At 34.3% G+C, this 24103-nt stretch overlaps 2 protein-coding genes across 4 annotated transcripts in view; both read right to left on the bottom strand.

Annotated features, from left to right (window-relative positions):
• LOC105147220 (sialin) overlaps window positions 1-5621 on the bottom strand; it is a 15206-nt gene extending 9585 nt beyond the window's left edge. Inside the window, exon 1 of the mRNA XM_011058092.2 lies at window positions 5119-5621. Within this exon, the coding sequence (XP_011056394.1) occupies window positions 5119-5143 (25 nt within the window). The 5' untranslated portion in view covers window positions 5144-5621. The remainder of the gene's footprint in view (window positions 1-5118) is intronic.
• Window positions 5193-24103, bottom strand: f (espin protein forked). 3 transcript variants are annotated; one of them, XM_011058096.2, is made up of 12 exons: window positions 23866-24103; window positions 19034-19162; window positions 18086-18359; window positions 16610-16805; window positions 15535-15713; window positions 14923-14995; window positions 13671-13810; window positions 12184-12436; window positions 10807-11159; window positions 10247-10422; window positions 9706-9896; window positions 5193-9038 (listed from the first exon to the last, which is right to left on the bottom strand). In XM_011058096.2, exons 1-12 carry the CDS (start codon window positions 23875-23877, stop codon window positions 8798-8800), a joined length of 2217 nt encoding a protein of 738 aa, XP_011056398.1. In that variant the 5' UTR covers window positions 23878-24103; the 3' UTR covers window positions 5193-8797. The 3 variants fall into 3 exon arrangements, with proteins under 3 accessions (XP_011056398.1, XP_011056395.1, XP_011056397.1); XM_011058093.2 differs by lacking the exon at window positions 23866-24103 and adding an exon at window positions 19282-19441; XM_011058095.2 differs by lacking the exon at window positions 23866-24103 and adding an exon at window positions 19282-19441 and having other exon boundaries at window positions 15535-15692.

The following is a 24103-nucleotide window of genomic DNA, read 5'->3' as shown; positions in this document are numbered from 1 at the left end:
TTTTTTCAAGTATATTATTTGGAAATACTTAAAGATGTTTTTAAAAATGTTTTAGACTGAAAAAGTTAAAAGTTATTTTACTTCACTGTACAAAGTGCAGTGTTTAAAATGTTTGAAATATTTTTGCGAAATAAACATTTACTAATAAAAGGTACTTCAATTTTAAATGTTTTAGTATTTTAAATCTAAATACATAATGTTTTGTTTATTGAAAAAGTTTAAAACTAAAACATTTTTAAATATATAAAAACTTCCTTTTTGAATGTAATCAGAAAGAATAAAACATTTTAATACATATCTTAAACTTCTTTTTTGAGTGTGTATTGTCTCTCTCTACGTCATACAAAGAAACGTCAGTAGTATAATGATAATAATCAAATCAATTAAAAACGATATATATATTTACATGTTTACTTCTGACATATTTATTATATTTTATATTTACATTACATGAATCCTTTCTTTACGTTTGCTTTAAATTACCAAATTACCATTGTAGCATTAGCAGTTATACTATTCGACATCGTACTTTTTATTTCAACGTATCAGTATCTTATCCGCGTATATTATCCGCGTACATGGGATTGCCTTGGAGAGGATCAGATCCCCGTGGATGCAATTCGGGCGATTAGAGAGAAGTGTCTATTTAAAAGTCCAATCCGACCGATATAATAATGACGTTCGTGAATCGAGAGCTTGCCGCTACGCGTGTCGTGCTATCCACTTAACCGCTATTGCGACTATTACGCTCCCCGATCTGTGGCAATGGGACTTGGTACTTTAAATGCGAGGAATATAAATCATATTTTTACTATTTAAAATTTGTATCAGACTTTGTTGATATTGACTTTGAACATTCGCTGATAATAGCGACGCACTAATAATGTACACTATGCGATTTAGTCCGAGTTTGATGTCAAAGCGAAAAATTTTGATTATCAAACGGAATAGAGATTGATGTACGTAGATGAAGAAGATAAACAAATCGACGAAGAAAATAATAAATCGGTAAAGAGAAATCGTCTGAGGTCGATTACAATTTAACATAGTTTAGTCAATTCATAGATGCTATGAACTTTAATATCTGTTGCTATTTTTAATTCTAATAAATACTATGTTGTACGTCGGATTATGTATTGATTAAATATTGATATAATACAATACGACATTAAATATTAATATAACAAGAAATAATATGTTCGATTAAATTTTATTAATTACAATTTGATAAAGTTGTTGATACAAATGTGAACAGTCATTTCCGATGTATTTTTGCTTGTTGGACACGAGCTGATCAAATTTAACCGTCATATTACAATCTTAAGAAAATAGCATCAAAGAGAAACTAAAAACGACAATTTTGAAGATTTAAAAAATGTTTTTGAGCTATTGTAGCATCAGCAACAAATTTTTTTCTAAATTTCATTAATGACACGCAAAAGTATTGACTTTTAGTTTTAAAATGCATCTTGTTTTATTTTGATATGATTTTTCTGGATATAGCAATTTGAATATAGCTCTTTTTCCATATAATACATGAAAATTCTATTCTATTTTAATTTTTATGTGTAATGAAAGTAAGCTTTTGTGCTCACATAATATAATTGAATCATACTAAATCACACACACACACACACAAAGCAATATAAAAAATTGATAAAATACGTTAATGCAGGAAGATTATAATTTTCCAACCATATTGTATTTTATCAATTTCATATTTCTGTCATAAATAATAATAATTTATATAGAACGTGTTAATGTCTGTCAATTATACATCATTGCAAATCAGCTTGGTCTCAGTGCCACTAATTTTTGGCGACTTTTATACTTGATTATCAAGCCGGTTTTTTTCACTTCAGTGCAAAGTTGTGTCGATGACCTCGATAACACCATATTTTATAGCCGAAAAACTTGCTTGTAAGATATAATACAATCGATACAGAACGACCTTTATTCTCGAAAATAAAAGAAATATCGCATAAGCAACGAGTATATAATATTATTTGAATATGGAATACTTTCATCTTTTTCTTCATATCCATGATATAAAAAATTAACACACTAAGCAAATTACAACAAATTAACGAACCTATTAGTAGTAATTTCTTATTTAACAATATAACTGTGGTATGATACACATGTTATAGTTGTATTATTGAGAGTGGAAAATTACAATTAACAGGTGTGCTAGATACTTGTAACTTTGTGTTTGCAGAATGGCGCACGAAATATTGTACGATCTTTTTTTGATATAATAGAATATAAATGATTCATATAATTGCAAACGATACATAAGCCATTCATTCAAACGTGTGGAAAATTATCATTAGTAGATACATGCAACGAGATCTTTATTTCATCTCACGATCTCGTGAAGATGCATTCTCGCATTGAAATGCATGACATTTTGTGCGTCATCGTTTGTATCGTAGCTCAAACACTATCATGACCTTCACCCAGAACTCTGTGTACGTTTTCTCGTAAACTATTCATAGCGATTTCGTCGTTTCGCGAAGAACCGAAATAGTATACCTGTGTGCTTTTCTTAAAGTTGAGTTTGATGACTTGCAAGATTTGCAAGATTTGAAGGTCAGAAACATTGATTCGGGTCAATACACGAGTAATACACGATGGCATTATTATCTATCAGATTCATCGTTATGTGCATTCGCGTTTAATTGGTCGAAGATTAGAGGCTGGTGCGTGGCATCGATTGCAAGCAAGTCGTAGACTACAAGCATTGAATTATCAACACACATCGCATTCTGTTTGAATGTTATATGCAAATGTGTCGACGATATATATATTAACCTCAGCAATGGAGGTGAGAGTTCGAAGCAAATGACGATAGCGAGTTTTCAATCGCGATAGACTAAATTCATATTTCATGTAAACTTTATTCGGAAAGAGATCATAGATTACACGAATGATCATTTCCTTTATACATATGCATTAAATGAGCCGTTAATACACTTTAATCTTGTGCTCTATATTTTATATCTTACATTATTTTATATCTGAAGTATAATACATAATTACAAAAATTATGATTACTTATTTGCGTATATGTAGAATTTACTTTTAATTTTTTAATTATTCTTTAAAACTTTATTGGCAACCTCAGGTTGATGTTTATTTAATGCATATTTCATATTTCTACAATCATTAAGACATCCGAAAAAAAACATACCTTATATAATACATGCATGTTTCTTATAGTAATAGATATCTTATTATAATTTTATAAAGTTTATTATTAAAATGGCATCCTATTATATTAGGTCATTTAAAAAGTATCCGCGGTTTTTCGTTCGATTTTTGAATGAAAAAACCGCGGATACTTTTTAAATGACCCAATATTTATATATAATATGTAAATTATATTATATATAAACATAATATAATTTACATATTATACAGAAAGCTGACGTTTTTACTGCTTTAATTCACCGTCAACTCATTGAATTACGCGCCGGCTTCTTGACGAATCATCATCCCTTCCCGTAATAAAGAATATATTAATGTCTAAGCGGAAGCCGCGTTCGTTGCCGTCCGTCGCGAGACACTCGTAACTCAAATTTGTACGTATCCGTTCGTTTTCTTTTAAGGAACTTATGTCTGTAGATTTTTTCAGAAACAAAAAATTATTTTTAAAATAATATGATATTAAAAATTAAAGTTAAATGATTTTTTGGCTTTAGAAAAGGACAATATGGTCCGATTTATCATTAAGTAATTTAATCGGTTAATTTATCATCAATTAATTTTGATCGGTGTTCGTAGGAATATTGAATTATATTAATTAATTATTTTAAAATAATTAAACTCAATTTTATAGTGTTATTTGTTTGAAATCGGGAAGCTAGACGCGCGCATACAAATAAAATACAAGATGTGTGAAACAAACACAATCACCTAAACTAATTATGACTTTTATGTTATATCATTTCCACTATTATGCTAATAGTGGAAAATCTAATAAAACCTATATGGAATCTTTAACTTCTGCGAATTCAAACATTCGATAAATACGATAATGACATTTGTCATGTGTTTAGAATAATATATGTTAACCTTGTAACCGTGCAACTTTCTATCCCAATGTATGTAAACTTATATTTTAGTCTTCTATAAAATTAGGAGATCAAGATAAATATCACAGAAATTGAATCAATTCTATTTTAAGATTTACGTTTTCTACTATGAGGCACTAATTATTCAAAAGTGTGCGGAATCTCAAATTTCCGAAACCTGATGCTTGGGACGGGACGGGGATCGGGAATTTTGGGATTCCCAAGAATGTTAGACCCGAAAATATTCGGATTTCCTGAGAATGTTTGGGTTTCCCGATAATCTTCGAGATATCTGATTGTACGGAATCTTTTAATATTGTTTTTCCGTCAATATATAATATTAGTATTTCTAGTACTGGATTTTCTCCGAAATATATACAATATTTTTACTTTTCTGTCTTTATCTGTGATAAAACAGCCTGCTGTATGATTTATAATAAAACAGAAAATTTTAGTGGAACTCAACAACAGAAATAAAAAATCTAAAACTAAGATCATATTCAACAACATATAACAAAACATATTAGGTGTTGGAATTAATTCGTAGCGTTTTTTAATGAAAGAATGTTATTTATTTCACATGAGCATTAAAAAATACATTAATGAAAGTACTTCCCATCACTTGTAAAACGCTACGAATTAATTCCAACACCTAATATATTCTACTTGAATTCCGACATTTTTAGAAATCCCGAACATTCTCAGGAAATTCGAACATTCTCGGGAATCTCGAAAGTTTCAAAATCCTGTCCCGATCCCGAAAAACATTCTCGTTCCCGATTTTACACACTATAATTATTACGTTTATTCTATTATAAATATGTCAAATAATTATGATGATGTTCAATGATATTCACGATAACGTAACGTTTAGCTTTTTCTCATTGTATTTATTCTTTATATTTACTTTATAAATATAACAGCCATGTATACATCTCATTTTTATTTACTAATTCATTTATTTTATTAAAATTCTTGATAGTAGAGAACAAATTAATTTTTATTCTTCTAATCTCTTGCCTCGTCAATCATCGCCACTTACCTAGCATACTACGATTCGATGCCATTTCGCCGGTAGATGTAATGATGATTGTAAACGCTCCTCACCGGTCTTCCTTTTTCTTAATTTCAATGCACTTTTTGAAAATCAGTTTTAATTTATCTTTTTTAAATTACGTTTGCAAGCACAAGTTGACTTAAGTATTTCTTCCAATTGAAATGCAGTTCTTCACGTGTAAATCATCGTGTCACTCGAACGATACTCGACACAAGAAAAAACTTTCAACCCCTTTTAAAAATCTTGGAAAAGCTTGCTTTACGAACGCCTTGGACACAGCGCAACTGCCTCGTTCACTCGATGCGCTTTAACTGTGCTCTGCTCTAAACGCTGCCAAAAATCTCAGCTAAATTGTGGCGCTGGCTGCTCGGAAGACGAAAGGCAAGGAAGAGGCTCGACAATAGCGTCAGCGCCGTCAGCGTTGCGACACCGACGTCTTCCGCGGGCTGCGTCGTTCTCCCGTTTCGCGTTTCGCTTCGTTCCGTCGTAACGTTCTGCGATGTCGTAACGAAGGCTGCGTGCGATGTAATGACGAGGTGGTAGAGGGAAAGAGAGAAAGAAAGAGGGGCACGACCACGCACGTCACAAGCGTCCGTAGTTATATACAATGACGTGCTTTGTTCGCCGCGTTAAAGAGAAGATGAATACCCTCTTGCGAATGGAAAGATGTACCCTGTCGAATGATTTTTTCTACCCTTATGTCTGCTACCCGCTGGGAAACGAAATTCAAGGATTCAGGTGACCCTAAAGGAAATGTTTTTCTTAATGTTTTTCTTAAAATAAACAAAAACGATATATACTTTGATGTTTTGAATGAAAAATTAACTTTCGGATGCCTAACATGATATATATGCATTTCAGTTCCTGTAGTGTTTTGTTTTGTATAAAATATGACATTTTTTATCTTCAAGTGTTTTCTTCTTCCAAATGTTTTCTTCTCCAAGTTTTTTCTTCTTATCTTGCAAATGAATTATAAATTAATTTTTTATTGTTACGTGCATGTGTCGAAGTTATTTTTGCTTACAATTGGATGTATAAGTGATTCGTTATTTTTTAATAAAATTCAATATTGATTATTATAATAAATCGAATAGTTTAATTATAAAACTAACTCTCATTACTTTTTAATGCATTTTTCCATCTTACACATTCGGGCTTAATAGAAAGGCTGGACTTTACTTGCGTTGAATCCATCAATTTACTTTCTTTCTTCGATGTTTCTAAATTATTTGTCAGATAAAGTGTGCTGCACAACCAATCAATCGGAACAAATCTAAAGGCTAGGACAGACTGAAGTGAAACGAATCACAGAGTGAATCGAATCAATATAAGCTTTGAGACAGTTGTTAAGTTTGTTGTTTCAAATAAACTGTTTTATTATCGTGCTAGTTAGTTCTTCGCTTTCTTTACAAAATAATAGATAACAGTTCTGTTTATCTCAAAGCTTATATTGATCAGATTCACTATATGATTCATCTCGGTTTATTATCATGAGGCCGAGCAAATTCTCATTTCGGTCTGATTGTCTATTGTTTCTACTTTATAGACGTAATAGATATAGATTTCGTATTTCCTGATCTTAAAGAGCTTGCAGATAAAAAACGTAAGACGTAAACAAATTATCCTTTTTTACTTGTTACTTATATTATTGTTTTACATTATTATCTTTACTATGATTGGTCGGTTCGTTTATTGGTTACGTTTTACTGCCTTACGTTTTTCTGCGTGTCATGGCTCTTAACGTCCGTGTTCCGTTAGAAAGATTGAACATTTCAGCATTTCTCTTCGATTCTATCAGTATCTCTCTTTAATTCGATATTTTAGAGAGAGAGAGAGAGAGAGAGAGATGATTTAAGTGGCGTCTACAATGAGATTTTAAGGTGTAAAACTTAAGTTTTACTTTAAGCATTTTTTTTAAGCCATAAGAAACTGATCAATTATGATCAAATATTCATATTTGATTGTAATTGGTCTATTTCTTACGGCTTAGAGTTGAAAGTTTTACGTCTTAAAATTTTATTGTAGACGCCACTTTACATTTTTTTAAATTGATAGTGATATTATGCGCAGTCTATTATTTTAATCTTTAACTTTAATCGCAATCTATTATTTAATATCTTATTACATTTATGTACCTTAGCATCTTCCTTCCAGATTATTCTTTGTTCTGATCGATGCTTTGTATGACAAAAAATTTTGAAATATCGAAGAAATGAAGAAAGAGCTTGATGAATTTGACACACATATAAATCAGTCTTTTTTTATCGAACCGGATGATTGAATTATGTCGATATGTTTTAACAGTAAATATTAAATTTTTAAAAATAACGAATTATTCATTTATACCTAATTTTTCAGATCGTGAATTTTTGTTTAAGTAATATGTGAGAAAATAATTAGACGGTCATAATATACAATTTCACGTAATGTTATTAATTATACAAATATTATATAGAAATATCAATTGTTATATACATACAATTTTTTCTTAAGTAATACATCGTGGATTCGCATTGAGTGATATCGCAATTAAGAGGTTAGTATAATTCCATGCTGAAAATATCTCGTGTTCATTCCTTGCTCCGTTATTTCACAAAGAGATAAATCTCTCGGCGGAAGATAACTGTTGTCCGAGCGATATGTTGTAACGCGCCAGACATTATCGTGACGTAGTAGTGATTAATCAATGTCAACATTAATTCACTGATCTAATGACTGTAATTGGAAGTTATCAGGCATATTCACCACGCTGCTGATGCTCTTTTTGACACGATTAATTAAACCTAGAATTAATAACTGTCTGTTCGGATACTTTCCGCGATTAAATAAAATTTCCGTTGAAGTAACTGATTTGAAAAAGTAAATAATTTCATAACGGCGTTAAATTCAATAAATATAACCGGAAATAATAAAATTGAAGTGAAGAACAAAATTTTTTCATTTTTTCGCCTAATAATAAACTGATCGACAAACGAATCTTATCTCAAGCTTTACAATGCAAAATTATAGGACTTATTTGTATGTACGTATATCGCAAAATATATTTATTCTAAATACGTAATAATTAACATTTTTTGCAATTCCAGCACTGTTTGTTTCTTAGTACACTTCAACAATTACTATACTTCTTGCGAACAATATTTCAGTTTTTATATCGTCAAGAGTTTTTCTTATCTCTTCTTATTTGAGGAAAAGCGGACGAGTTTCCTATTTTTCTGAATTCTTGCAACCTTGAAATATCTATTAAATTTCACTTTGGTCCAGGATAGTTTCCGTAAAAACAAAAAACACAAGATATATATATATATATATATATGTATAATACAATATTAATTACAAAGAAAGTTTGCGAGGACATTCTATGAAATATATAAAAATATAATATTTTTTTACTTTTTTAGAGCATCAGTACATATTACTTTTAGAGAATATTCAATACGCTTCACATTATATTATAATTCCGTGAATTATCTTATACATTCGTTTATTATCTTAACTAGCGAGATATGTCTTCCTCGCATTTTTACATGTTACGTAAGTTTCGTTAAGCTTCGGAAAGATTTCATGGTATATAATCTTACGCGTTTAACGATTAAACACGATACTTTATCATATATCATGCGCGTTTCTTTCGATAAACAAATAAAGCAATGGTTCGCAGTGATTAATCAAGGATATTAAGTTTGCTGTTGGTCTTCCTTAATTGCGCTCGCCAGGGTATAATCTGACCATCATCAGAATCGTCCTTGATAGGATCGTCCCGTTTCTCCTCGACCTCGGATTTTTCTTCCTTCTTGATGACGCACGACGTCCGCGTCGCCGCCGGCGAGGCGTCCCTTTTTGGGTTTGCTGACGTTGTCTCAAATTTCGTGCCTGTCGATGCTGATACCTGCGTCTGATTCAATCTGTAATCAAATCGATAATATGATACTTGAATTTTTGCACGTGTACATTTTTATTTTAATATTTTGTTAAGGAATAAAAAAATTGATAAAAATCACATTGTAACTATTGGAAATAGAATAACAAAGAGGAATATGTAACAAAATATCGAGAGATATAAAATATAATAAATAAGATTCTCCTTTTCTTGTTTTCAACATTTTTACGCTTTTGCTTTACTTAAGAAAATTTAAAATTCTTAATAACAACTTCTGGAAATGCCGAATATCAATTGTCAAATCAGATAGGCCAATCTTTTAATACACGCATAAAATATTATGCATAATATTATATATACGTATCGCGTAATTTTGCATGTAACGCGAAACGAAGGAACTTGAAGCCAATTGCAACGAGTGGCAATTGTAATACTCATAATAATTGGAGCACTTAGCTTCTCCTCCCCTTCCCGCCTGGCGTACGTTAAAAACATGTGGAGTTAAATCTCGTAAAGTAACATGAGATAAATCTCTTGTGAAAAATACAATTCGAATACGACTTTGTGACGAGCAGTTAAAACATTCTCTACTAGTGCAAAATCCATTCTAATTAATGGCTTTCTCCAATCGCCGAGAGCTAGCATTTAATTGCACTGATGATTGATTGATACAGATCCATTAATCTCCGTACCTCTTTTCCTCGTTGTCCTTCTTAGCGAGAAGCTGTCGCTTCCATGGCGGAATCGCCTTCTGGCGTCTCTCCTCGTTCTCTCGCGCTATTTGCTCCTCGAGCTCTTTTTTCGCACGTTCAGCAGCTTTTCGAGCTAGCATCTGTCGCTTCCAGATTGGTATTACATTTCCCGAGCTGTCTTTCTCGGGGATCTATTGAAAAAGAACCATAATTCAGGATTTCAAAGCTCAATTATACAAGAGTATCCAAAAGAAAAAAAAAAACATTTAATAGAACGAAATTAGAAAGAATAAACATTTTTTATTTTTGTTACATGTTGTATTGCCTTTTTGTCATATATTATATTACATTTTGTTGTATTACCTCTTACAAAATCTAATTCTTTAAAGGAGTACACACTCTAATTTAATTTCAAGTATATTAAAAGCAAGTTGTTTGATGTTTTTACTCCAAGTAAGTAATTAACTATCTTTCAGTATATTACGTTGTATCAGATTTCTGTAAGGAACTTTAAAAAGAATAAAAAATAAAATGTTCTTACTTGATCAACAAAATTTGTAACGTTGAACGCTTTGCTAATTTCCGACATGAGATTCTGCTCTTGAGTCTTCTCGACCTGCGCCCTCTCCACCTTTAATTTTTTGATTCCGGGTATATCCTTTGTACGCTTCAATTCAGCAATTAGGTCTGTCTTTTGCACGAAGAACGGCTCCGAGACTGCTCCGAAAAAAAATGATACAGTTTTATTTAAATTAGTCAGCGATTCTACCCTAATAACACACTTTATCCGGGATACATCCTGGGAATATCCTTAGAATGGTCAAAGGAGACATATAAACGTCCTCAGGAAGTCACCCTGAAGGTCTATGGTGTTAGGGTATTTTTAAATTTTATAATGACGTTATGCGGTTACATAAATTTCGCGTAATACCTATGTATAAACGTAATAAAACGATTTTAGAGAGAAAATATATGATCGCTAATATTATATAACACAGAATATTGTTATATAAACGGGTAAGACTGAAGTCTGAATTCTTACGCTCGAGTTCGCGCAAAAGCGTTAAATTATACGTGCATGTGTGTCGCGGACTGACTTACCGTTAGTCATGGACACGCTGCGAGGAGGCGGAGCGGAGAATGTCTTGGTGGCGTTCATCTTCGTGCTAGTCCGTCGTAGCTGGATACTCGTGAGATCCTGGATGCTGATTGTGGCTAAGGGTTGCTGCGGGGAGCTCTTGGAGCTTTCGGTCTCGTTACCGGTGCTGGTGGTACCCGGGGCCTGATTTCCTCGTGCTCGTTGCTGCAAGGGAGACAGAGGTGGCGGCGGGGGGCCCGTAGGAGATCCTTTGGTCTCCTCGTTGCTCCTTTGCGCCCCCTCCTCTTCGTCCTCCTCCTCCTCCTCTTCACCCTGCTCCGTATTCCGGCTTTGAATGTCCAAGTTGTCCACTGACCTGCGAGCACGATTTTTGCATTGTCACGTGAGCGGAAAATTTAATAATGACGCTGCTCGAAGATAAATTTGTTTATCTGTATAAAATGTATTTTATCTATCAGAGAATCACTGTGTTTATTTTGTTTAGTATCTGCTATATTATATAAATATATTAAATATATTTTAGATATGTTAGATTATATAAAAATATCAATAAATATATTAAAAAGTTTTCAATATTTCAGGATACATTAATTATTTAATTTGTTCGAAAATGATTTTTAAATATTTGAAGTATTATTTCGAAAGGAAATGCTTTTTCCTTTAGTAAAAAAGGAAAATGCTTTGTCATAAGTAAAACGTATTTCTTTGTACGAAGAATACTAGTCAAAGAAAAATTTAGTCATATTAAGTTGATTTCTTACGCTTCTGCATAATCAGAAAGTCAAATGCACTGCACATGAGTTAACATTTCTGTGCATAACTGAAAGACTTTAACTGACAACACCTGTTATGTCAATCGTAAGTAAATAATTTTAGCGATAATCATTACGAAGGTGATTGTCGATATTATTTTAAGTGCGCGAAGATTGCATTGATAAATAATAGCCACAGAAGTTAACGAAGAATAACGATAAATAACAGAACCACTTTTCGTTATTTAAATTGAACGTAACATGTCTGCATAAAGTGGTGCGCGCGTGGTTTAAGTAATCTTACAAACACTATAAATAGACACTTGAAGTCAACTTTAAATCACCACTTTCTAAATAATTTAAATAAATAAAGCACACAAAACAATATTTGCCTTTTGTTATTTACTTTATTTAGTTTACGTATTCCAGATATCCTCAAAATGCACTTAGAATATGTTTTACATAATTCAAATAATTAAATTTAAAAATTGATATTTTTAAACGAGCAATAAAGAATGTTCGCCACTTTTAGGATCAACTGACAATCACGAAACAGATACTGTACACGCGAAGGATCACGAAACGGATAAAAATGGACACTGTTGTGTATAAGGAAAGATCACTGACCTCGCCTTCGATAGGCTGTTTTTAGATGACACCTTGCAAATACTTTTCAGGTACTCCGATGGCTTGAGTAGGGTGTTGGAGTCCGCGTTGGCGAACTTTGGCGGTATGAACGGCAGCACCATGTGCCTGTTTACCAGGTGGGATGCCTGACTCGCTTTAATTTCGTCCACGTCCACCGGTGCACTGGCGGGAGCCGGCACTTCCGGCTGTTGCGGATGCTCGCCGGAGGATGATGTGTCGGACTTGTTGGTCGCTGTTCCGAGACCGACCAGCAGCGTTAGAGAACGAAAGAGACGGAAATAGATGAGGAGATAGAGAAGGTGGAATAACGTAAAAGAGGTAAGCAGAAAGGAGAGGATCTCGTTATAGCCTCTAGTATTGGATGATGGTCGTTACCGAGGGGCAAGTGAAATCTAGGTAAGTATATTATATGCCCGGTGAGCGCTATGGTCTAGTAAGTGAGGCCACCTCCGCTGAACATGATCCGCTAACAGTTTAATTAAAGGCTGAAGTATACGCGCGTGCAGCCCAAATCGAGATCGCTATGGGGAGGAAGTCTCTCCTCTTTCCTCCTGTCTGTATCTTTATCCGATCGCGAACCGGCCCAATTAAAAACCCGTGGCGCTGATTCTGTGAATAAATTTTGCCCGATTTCAACTGTAATTGCCAGTCGTCGTAGTCGATTCAACTAATTGCCTTCATGTTTGCATGGAAGAGCACGTGCCCCGAAAATGTAAGCGTAATTCGCACGAAGCGTAACACGATTATCCAAAAAACACCGAGATAATTATCGCGACGATAAAAATACGATAACAGCAAATTATGGATTGTGTATAATGAAGTTATCGCATTTTCTGGTAAGGTAGAAACCACAACGAATTCAGAGTTAATCTTTCTGTTTAACAAAAATTGATTAATTACAGTGGAGATAATTAAATTACGGAAGCATTAAATGTTTGAAGGTAGACAAACTCTGAATCTGGCGAGGTAAGTAGTGCCATTTAAGATAGATCGATTGAGTAAAATCTATCGAGGAAGTAATTGAGAGTACAACGGTCTTCGCGTTGACCGGTAGTCATAAAACATTGACCGACAATAAAACCGCTCATGCGTGACTCGATCTCTTTTCGCGATTGTTACGAATAATGTGAAGTTACGGTTATCTGTATATTAAAAGGATGTCTTCTCATATCTGATGTGGAGTAATTTAAAAGACATTAATAATTTCAATGAACGCGACTGCGTTCGCTGGGAACGAATTTTTCTTCAATTCAAGATCTTTCGAAGCTGAAATTGTTATAGATAAAGAAAAACGCCCAATTCGTGGCATTTCTTACAGTGAATGAATGCACGCGGAAAATTTCAAGCGAACGTGCGTGCACGCATTTCTGCATAAAGTTGAGCTGCAACTTTCACGTTTGGCGGTAATTTCGTAAAAGAGCGAAAGGACATCGAAGAGGAAATGGGCGTCGAACGCAATTTCTCACCGGACTCGGTCCTTCCGTCCTGACCGCTTCCTCGCGCATCTTTTTTGTCGACATCTGCATTCGGCTTTGCGTTCACCAGGACGACTACCACGTCATCATCCGGCGGTGGTGGCGGTGGCGGTGGCGGTGGTTTCGAAAGACTGGAGAATACAAATTTTGTGTGTGATACCGATCTGATGGTGTGAACAATATAAGACGGTGATGCTCAACCTTTTTTGAGAGTCATTTTTAGAAATAATCTTGCGATAATGTTTATTTCGTTTGCATAAAATAGAAAATATGATTTAATATCTTCGGCTATGATTCGGGAATCGCAGGCCACAGGTTATATATCACTGATGTAAGAAATATAAATATTAGAAAAATATTGATAAATTAATGCTATAAAGTGTTATTGTTGAAAATAATTGATTAAGAATATTTGTTATTTGAGTTATGATAAAGTTTAATTCGTGAGTTTTGTTGGGATCATGTATGCTAGTAAAAGTAATTCTTTGGACGAGAAAAATTACAGAAAATTGGTGAAGGTAAATTTTATTATTCCGTACAAATAAGTGAAAGCAGTGTTATTGTAGTAACCGATTGCAACGTCTGATAAAAATGAATAATAGTGATAAAAATCTCGTCTGTTAGATAATTAAGGGATTAGATAACGTTCAATTTTATGAAGACTGGTGAAGGTAAGAATCATAAAAAACAGCCATAATAATAGATACGTGCACCTAATTTTAAACAATGACAGTAAATTAAGGCGAGCGAAAACATGTGGAAAGTTAAATAGTTATAGGCAATAAAATTGATGGAGATATATCTTATTTCGAAAGCAATTTCTCCATTCAAGGATTTTTTAAGAGTATCTTATAATTTATCGTAGTGTGTTTCCGGGGTTAACGTCTTCACTGTTTCTGGGGTTAATTCTAATCGACCCGATAAACAGTCCACTCGCTTAGTTCGAGCAAGTCGTAAGATTTAAACCGCTGTCGTAATTATTCACGTTTTATCGATATATCAACGACCGAAAATGACTGCTAAGGAAAGGGTCTTTCAGCTTTACAATACGATGTATCCCATTTGTATGATATTCCTCAAAGGAAAACGGATGACAAAAGATGGCGAAAAGGAGAGAAGCGAGTCGAATCACGCGAAGTAGCGACCAACTCCGCTTGATCGACTTTCGATCAAGCTTTCTTCCTTCTTTTAATGGCACGACTTTAGCTTAAATCTCGATCCGGTATCGATTCGCCCTACTTACCTAGGTCCGCCGTTGCCATTTGTACGGATCTCCTTTTCACTTTCCACTTGCGCGCTGGACGAGTCCTTCCTCTCTGCGAACCGAAACAGAACCACGTACTGGTCAGTATCGCAGCTGTTCATACTAATTTGAGACTCTGCAGGATAGCCATAATGATCTGTCATTTTGTGCGAAAAATGATCAGCGTCGATTTGCATGATATTAACTTGATGATTGATAAAGACAAGTTGTTTCAAACTCCATTACTCATCAAATATAAATTACAATCTACGATTAATTTACAATTAAAACATAATAATAGCAAAGGCAAACGAACGCACGCGGAAGATCATTCTTTGTTTCTTGTATGATCTCAGACAATTGTCTCTCAATTGTTATTTGTAGAGACAATTACACATTCTTTATAAATAACACGCATATTCTCTTGAAACGATTTTTTTCTTCTTGTATGAAGATTTATTTCGCACGTAAAAGTTGAAAAGATTTCACCAATTATTTAAAGTCATTAATAATGACTCGTTACAGTCCATAATTTGTGCATACGCGATACATTCCTGCTTAATCACCGACACTGTGGCCATCCTGCAGATATTTTCAATTATTTTAATGTACCGTGTAGCGTTTCCGCGTTTGTTTTAATTCCCGGCTTGCTAATCCGTTCGCTGCTACTGTGTCGTGACAAGGAAGGGGTGGACGTCGTCGAGGAGAGGCCATGGACCTCGCTGCTCATGTTCGAGGATTCGCTGGCGCTGCTGGATCGGCTGTATCGCCTGTCGGTTTTTCGAGAACGACTGAAACGTCAGAGACAGTCTATCGATGTTTCGCGGATCCACGAATCGGAGAATTAAATTTAATTTACTTATAATGAAATACCCCCTGCCGCGTAATCGCGTATCTACAAGATAAACGAGTAAGAAAAATAGCAAAACGACGTTGTTTTCCAAACGTGATGTTCATGAATGATCATTTCTTAATGATCATATAGAGCCAATTTCGATTGCAAGATGGTTATACACTGTTCTAGATGTTGATACATCGAAATTGCTTCGTGATCGTTTTTACAGTGTCTGATATTTTGTTATGCTGCGCTCATCAAAGTTCTTTTCTTGACACGTGATTCGTGGTATCGCGAGAACGATTTCAATAATATTTACTCGAGTTAACGATACTCATCAGACAAATTTTAATACATAATAACTATAAAATAAAATATCTGATAATACATGAACCTATAACTTTTTCTAAAAAAAGGTATAATTCATTATATTATTAGATGTTTTATTTTAAAAACTCCTTTTATACTATCCACTACTTTTATGTTATTTTTATATTATTCTATGTTTTAATTAATTCAATTTAAAGCTTTTAGATGATTTTTTTTTAAACTTGGGGCAGGGGAGGAAATTGATTTTTATAATTGAGAGAATCAAATTTAAATTAATCCTATCAATTTTTAACATCAATGGCCATTTGTACTAATATAGATTGAATTTAATCTGAGCTCAACTTATTTTTTGATCTTTTCCCAGTTCTAAGAATGAAGAAAAAAAGTAAAGACTAAATTAAACCGAGATTAAAGTTAATCTACATTGGTAGAAATAGATGAGAACATGAGTCAGATGCTTTAAACTTCAGACTCTAATAATGTTTTACTTTGTTCGCGGTGAATTTACTCGAATTGTATTACCTGCTGTCGGAGGTATTGTCCACTGGTTTTTTCCGCGATGATGAGCTCACGCTGCTCGTTTCTTCCTGCCTCACGCAGATTTGCTCGTAAGCATGATCCGAGGACTCCCTCGCGATCTCGGAGCGCGCCGCATGTCCGTTGCCGGGATGCGGCCGGCCGACGAATCCGCCGTTGTTGATGTGCACGTCCACTTTCACTGAAAGCCAAAGCCTCGGAATATTACGCATCGCAGACGAGAAAACTGCCTTCTACGCGAAAACTGCCTTTCACGCTCGAGAAGTTCTTCAGAAATTACTTTAGCGACGCAAAGCTTAAATTTACGAATCGCAAAAGTTGCTCATGGCAATCGATTGCTTTGTAAGAAATTTATAATCTTCTCGTAAATACAATTGGAATCAAATTTTTTTTTAATTTAAAAATAATGAAATTAAAAATTTATTTTTTTTAATATTTTTTTGATTCTCATTTGTTTATTTTAATTCAGCATTGGCGACTTTTACGCGTTTTACTGGAACTTGCTCAATCCGCCGATCGCAGTTTTTATTGCTCTTACTCATTAAGAGCCGCTGCACTGTAACGGCTTAACGGTATTTGCGGTAAATCGCGCGCGAGTCTTTAACCCGGTTTCGCGAAGCGCGCGTGTTGTTTGCGACGTGCGTGGTTTTTTCGCTCCTCTAACAATTACCCAAGTATCTCTGTTTCTTTGAGATCAGTCTTGCAGCATTCTGTCGCATACTAATCACATGTTATTCGTAAAACAGATGATCAAACTTCCAAAGTAAAACGAATGAAAAAGACAATTAACGTTTACGTTCTCATATATAGCGTGTCCCGTAAGACGTCGACTTACGTGCGATTTTTGTATTTAATTATTAATTAACATTTGACGAAAATATATACTAATTTTTTTTAGAAATTTGAAACGTCCAATTGATATGTTAATAATATATGGAATGGAGTCAATGGAGGCAGATAGTTCCATTTGTTCGATCTACAAGACTGTAAATATCGTTAGAAAGAGCGAAAAAGAAACAAAAAAGACTGACGATACCAAATATCTGATGTGAATCGAGGACCTTTGTCCTGGAATCACAGCGGTCATTGAGAATCGACGGAATAAACGGGGTGTTTCAGAATTATTACTTTGATTTATCTCATCTACAAATAATTTGATGGAATATTTTCTTAAATTTCAATTTTCCTATGGCATTTTTCTTATATCTTTAAACTTTCGTATTTAATAGTATATTCTAAATAAGCCAAGCCTTGAATTATAAGATTCTATTCAAGATGATGATCAACATTTGTTTCTTTCATGAATTAATAATATTTCAATAACTTACAAAAATTCGAATAATTGCTATAATTCGATTAAAGCCTCTTCACTTTTGACGATTAGCAGCGGGATATTTTTTGCACACCGTGTGTAGCGGGCATTATAATGTAGCAATGAAGTATCTGGGACGTGCTACTTACCAGTCAGAGTCTCGTCTTTCCTCTCCGGCATATGGCGGTGTTCCGCCGCGACGCCGTTTCGCGACTTCTCGGCGTCGCCAAACAGCCGCGTGATCCTTGTGTAGACAAGATCATGCGGGCTGTGCAGGTAGAAGGACTCAGCTGTGTCCTTAGGCTTAGGCGGTTCGCCGATGTATGCACTCATAGGATTTATGTAGATACCGTCTCGCGGTCGAGAGCCCGGCGGATGCAGGAAGAACGGCTCTTGGAACATGCCGCAGCCGCGCAACGAGCACTGCAATGTGTTTTTAGTGACGTCTTAAATACATTAGATGGAAAAGGAAAAAAATTGTATTTTAAAATTTTTTAATTTTAGTAGAAGATATACTACAAATCCAAACGTATGATAGATAAGTGCTTTATCACACACTTGGATTTGCAGTATATTCTCCTAAATTTCATCATTTAACAGAATATACTGCTTTCTGTGTAAAAATAAGGTACATAATACTACATTTTCATACGTTTAAATCCTACATTTTCTTTATGTAATACAGTGTTATTATTTTTACATAGAAAACTAAATCATAGACATTTATGAAGGCACTTATTACACTTGCGTTTGAAGTGTATTTTTCGATAACTTTTATTTATGGAATTTTATGGGCTAACTTTATGATACTATTTTACAATAATATCGAGTATATATGTATATTTTTCAATAAATTTTCAAGAATAAAAATAGACAAGACAAAAACAGTCAAAATCTTTTAAATCTTGTTCATATAATCTAAAAGCAAATCTTGTTAACATTTTAAAAAAGAAAAGCTAAAGCTATACAGTTACGAAATTTTTGATGGTATCTATGATGCCTTTCTTTTTTAATTTAAGACTCTTGTATATTTATACGTACTTTCTCCTTATTTGATATTTGATAGTCAATTGTAGTTTGATGAAGTCTATCCTTACCTTGTCGATAGAGCTCGCGACGCAGCTGCATGTAGTGGTGTCGCTCATGTGACCTGAGTAGTCCGACCCGGTACGATCCCTGGCCATCTTCGGGGTGACATTAGGAGGAGGAGGCTTGCCAGTTTCCTGCTGCACGTTGGAACAAACGAAGAACGATTAGAACTGTTTGCCGGTAATTAGCTTTTATTCGTATATCTTAGACCGGAATGATCCTGATCCTAGCCATGAAACCTGTCGGAAACGATCACCTCTTCCTTATTGAGCGAGCTGAGCAACTGAAGCATCTAAACCTCCTTTCTCTCTTTCTCTTTCTCCCTCATTTTTCTCTGTCTCTCTCTAGATTGTTTCTTCAATGTGCAATCGATTACATTTGTGATCACTGTGCCCGTGGTAACTTGCGATAATCCCCGTTGCTTAATAGCGATTACCCACGGTTGCGCAGTCTGGGATTGACCTCGTTCGCGTTCGCCGGAAAAGTTCATTCCGTTGAAGAAGGAGAAAAACGTCAATGATTCGGCGAACGTCGCAAAAACACTACTATTGTTGCGAGAGGATGCGGTTATTTAGATATATAACCTTGCATATGTAAGCGATTCGTAATAAGGCGGAGGAAAGTGGAAGCGCGCAAGTTGCGATTAATGCTTCCATATAATTTTTACGTCAAGTATAATTTTTATCAAGAAGGTCAAGAGAAGGAATTTATTTCTTTCTTTATCGAGCGAATACGAAATAGGTAATTAATAAAACTTTTTTGGGAGAAGAAAGTCGAGAAAAGTGAAAAATATGAAATCATTATCATTTATCTTTATTTAATTCCAAAAACAATGATTTTATCTTGAATTAATATAAACATATTAAAAATGAAAATACAAGACGAGCGAACAGATTATTTTATGAGTTTTTATAAAGTTTTAGTACTTTAAATATTATAATATAATAAGTTTTTCGCGTATGCTCTTTCATTTTATTTCTTATTTTTAATCGATTGAATCTTTGATTTTTTAAAATTTTATTTTTACTTTCAATAATAAACAAATGAATTCAACAACGAATGATGATTATGATTGAAATCAAGCGATACGGAGAGATTGTAAAAAGAAAGCGTAATTAATTGGCGGTTACGCGCAGCGTCGATAAATATTGTTTCCGCATTAATCCGTTGAAAAGTAAGTTTATTACAACAATTTAAGGATGGCGGATGTCGATATCATCTTATCGATCACTTGATCGACGGAGAAAAAGTAAATTGGATTTATAATTTTATGATCCGAAACGTGATACAGGTTTTTGCAGGACTCCAGGCGAAGCAATTTTAATTCTCGCCAGTCGGAAAACTGGATTATTTTATTAATAGGAGATAAATGCCTTTTAACGGTCTATCTATATTTTATGCTTGTGTATTTCTATGTGAATTTATATACTACTTATATGTAGTCCTTTAAACTGCGCTATGAATTATTTTACGTTTTATAGATCAGTAACCCACTGATTCGCTGATTAGACTATGTACCGTAAACTACCGGGTTTGTAACTCTTTTTACGCAATTCCATGTACGGCCACCACTTCTCAAACGCTCTCGTTTTATCGAGGTGAAATCGCGTATCAATACGACTCAAGTGTCTGATTAAGCTGACGAAATGTTATACTCAAAAAAAGAGTTCTTTTCTAGGACATGTTTTCAAATATCCTCTTGTGTAAAATAAATAAAATTTATTTATTCGTAGTCATTCGATAAATGTAAAATCATTATCGATTTATAGATAAGTTCATACGAATTTTTATTTAGCTATTTAATTGTTGTTTATTCAATTATTATTGATTAATTAATATTTAAACAATTTATTAATTATCATTTGGCAATTAAAAATGTAAATATTTAAATAAAATCCATTCAGAAGTTATGTTATGAAATTTATATTATGAAATATTTCTCTCTCTCTCTCTCTCTCTCTCTCGTTTCGTAAGATATTAAACAGAGAAAAAATAGATGAGTGATCAACAGATTAGTTCTTGCTCTACCAAGTGTCTTAACGTTGCGGAAATACACTTGTACGTCATACTCGACATTGTTATGCAAATTCGTACTCGATGTGCTTAGCCTGTAGCGTAATTAGGTCGCGTGATGAAAGAAGGAAACGAAAGAAGGCTCGCGATCGTGTAAGAGATATAATTTCTGTAAAGCAATAAAAGTGACAAATTTCGCGTCGCTCGGCCACGCGGGAAAGTGATATTTAAATGATGGCCACACGTACTCTAATTTCTGTGCCGGTTGAGAGGAGAAATTCGCGTCGAGATCTCTCCTCGTGTCTAAATACAGATCAACTTCTCACAATCACTATCTTACCAATCGTCAACTTAAATTGATCACATTTTTTTTCTTTAAAAAAAATCTTTTCTCAATTTAGATTTTTTTATTCGAGAAAAAAGTGTACACATCTCATCTTACTCTCGTCAAAATTGACAGGAGAAAACGCAACTGTGATTTCACAGTCTGCTGCATTCTTATTGACTTCTTGATCAGGGTATTGCGTGAGCCTGGGTGGCATCTCGGATTTTTTTACAGAGGTATGAAAATGTATCGTGATGTAGAGAGAAATGACAAATAGCTGCGACAGTGCGATGTCACTGGTCCGTGAATGGGCACCACCCCGGAAAAAATGCCCGTCCACGCAAATCCTTTCCCCGTAACGTGTATCCCGTTGCGATACGCGCCAACGACACGCTTTCCGCTCAACCGGGTGAAGGCCGAAAAGCGAAGAAGAAAAAATGAATCTACATGGTGCGACAGGCGAACTTACATTCGTATTTTTATTTAATGGAATTTAGCCTTGTAAGTGGCGTCTGTAGTTTTCGATGAAGTGGTAATGAATCTCCTCGTTGATGTGTGATCACGCGAGGATCTTTTCTGCTTGATGTCGATCGAATTGCTGGTAACATACTGTTTTAATAATCGGTTCATTGCCCATCATAATTACAGTAATGTTCGATGTATTTTGCTTCCGACTAACAAAGCAGCTTCCTCCAACAAAGCTTCCTCCTGCTATTTTCGCACATTTTTATCGTAAATCGAAGTAAGCGAATTCGTATGAGCAAACATTAGAAAGCCGCAGATTTATAGACGTTACATTTTTATTGTCGGATCGGTGATTTTAAACACGCATCAAATGTATCGGTCTCGAGAAAGTCGACAAAAACTTCCTTCTTTTAATTTCACTTGAAAATAAAGTCAATGTAGATTTTAACTTTTATTAGTCTTATTAAAAACTATCAAAATCAACAAAAAAACTGTCGAAAATTAATCGAAAACAACTCAAAAATATCTAACTTTTGTAAATAGAAAAATAAAATTTAATAAAATAATAAAACCAATTAATGAATCGTCATTTTCTAAGACAAATTAAAAGTAGTAAGAGATGTAAAAATTTAATAAAATAGGAAAGTGCCTGACTTAAGTTTCGATTTAATAAATTCCTAGAAATATTTAATATTATTAAATTTATTTAAGAAATCAATCCTTTGCGTTATATTTTATGAATCGCGATATTTCTATTGTAGCAGATAACGCGCTTTAAAATCGTTTTAACCTCGTCTTGTTATCGGCCATGAACCGCTGCATCATAACGTTTTTCTTATCTTCATAAGCGCATTCGCGAACAGTCGATCAAGGTGATACGCAGAGAAAGATCCGAGTTTTATGCGTGGAACTGACCCGCGCAAGGTCGACTTGCGCGACTCGTCAATGCAATTTGTGATATTGCTGTGTTTCATTTACGACAGACGAATGATATAAGTAGTCGATCGAACGTAATTGCGAAATCACAAATAAAATTCATATTATAAAATTATCTATATTAGCAAATATAGGAAATAAAAATTTATTTTATGTTTAATTATTCGTAAATTTATAGAAAAATTATATAATGCTCATTTTACATCTCATACGTGGAAAGAACAATTTTGCTGAAATATCTAAAAATTTAGACAGCTAAAATAATTTTGTTGGACTATCAAAATAATTATGTAAGAAACTCAAGGATGATAAGAATGCTGAAAAAAATTTTGACATTCTAGGAACCAATTTGAATGACCTACGTAATTATTTTGATAATCCAACAAAATTATTTTTCGATATGTAACTAAATTTTTAGTTACTTCAGCAAAACCATTTTTATATTTCCATCGCCGCACGTTTTGCGTTAAATCTATAATCTTTTGAATGTGATACTTCGAGTTATATTAATATGTGACACTCTCTACATCGTTTATTACAAAAATTGGAAACTGCCATATGCTAGACAGAATCTATGAGAGAATAAATAAGTGTGTCAATGATGTAGGATTAAATTATTATCCGAGAAGAAGCCAACAGTCATATCGCGGCCAATAAATATTTTGGATATCGATTCTACAATCTTTTACCTCGATCTTCGACACGGAAATACGTACGTAAGTATATTTTTCTATTATACGCATGAACGTTTACGTCGCTCATTACGAGTGAAAAGTAGCAGCTATTTGATTTGCCCGCAAAACCGGATCGTACGATAGAAACCGCGGTTCTCCGTTACAGCTAGCCGATTTTATGAACTTTCAAGTCATCGTCGAAAGGCGATTCGACAACGTGGAATCGACCCTTTATAGTTTACTATTTTCAACTATTAATGTAAATGATGCACACGCAGATGCGTGTGATTTGTAAATTTAAATAGATGCGTTATCTAAAAGTCATATATTGGACTGCAAAGAGAACTGAGAGCGCTAAACTTGCCTCTTGAGAACGCAGGAGTAGAATCCGCGACATTACGGTACTTGTGGATTACGGTTCACTTACATATACACCCATGCAAAACCGGATTTTGTCGGTGCTGCGTAACGTCTCAAAACCAAAAGCCTCAGGTCCGTTCAAGGAAGTTCTTTCTGTTCCAGAAGGAAACGAGAATTTCGCTCGATCTTTCCGTCCATCTATTGGAGCACACGCTTCGCTGTCCTAGTTCGGACCAGACCGAGACTCGCCGAGGCTTGCGCCGTCAAGGCCGTTCATCCGCGAGTCCTCAGAACGACCAGAGACA

Source organism: Acromyrmex echinatior, chromosome 9, assembly GCF_024713525.1.
Source record: "Acromyrmex echinatior isolate Ae372 chromosome 9, ASM2471352v2, whole genome shotgun sequence".
Taxonomy (NCBI): domain Eukaryota; kingdom Metazoa; phylum Arthropoda; class Insecta; order Hymenoptera; family Formicidae; genus Acromyrmex; species Acromyrmex echinatior.
This window is presented reverse-complemented; position numbering and strand designations above follow the sequence as displayed.

Excerpts from the sequence above, each read along its gene's own strand:
- f (XM_011058093.2), bottom strand. The coding sequence starts at position 19,317 with ATGCTTCAGTTGCTCAGCTCGCTCAATAAGGAAGAG. Across the intron at positions 15,714-16,609 it reads GACAATACCTCCGACAGCAG|TCGTTCTCGAAAAACCGACA; the intron begins GTAATACAATTC and ends CTGACGTTTCAG. Across the intron at positions 14,996-15,534 it reads AAACGCGGAAACGCTACACG|AGAGGAAGGACTCGTCCAGC; the intron begins GTACATTAAAAT and ends TTCGGTTCGCAG.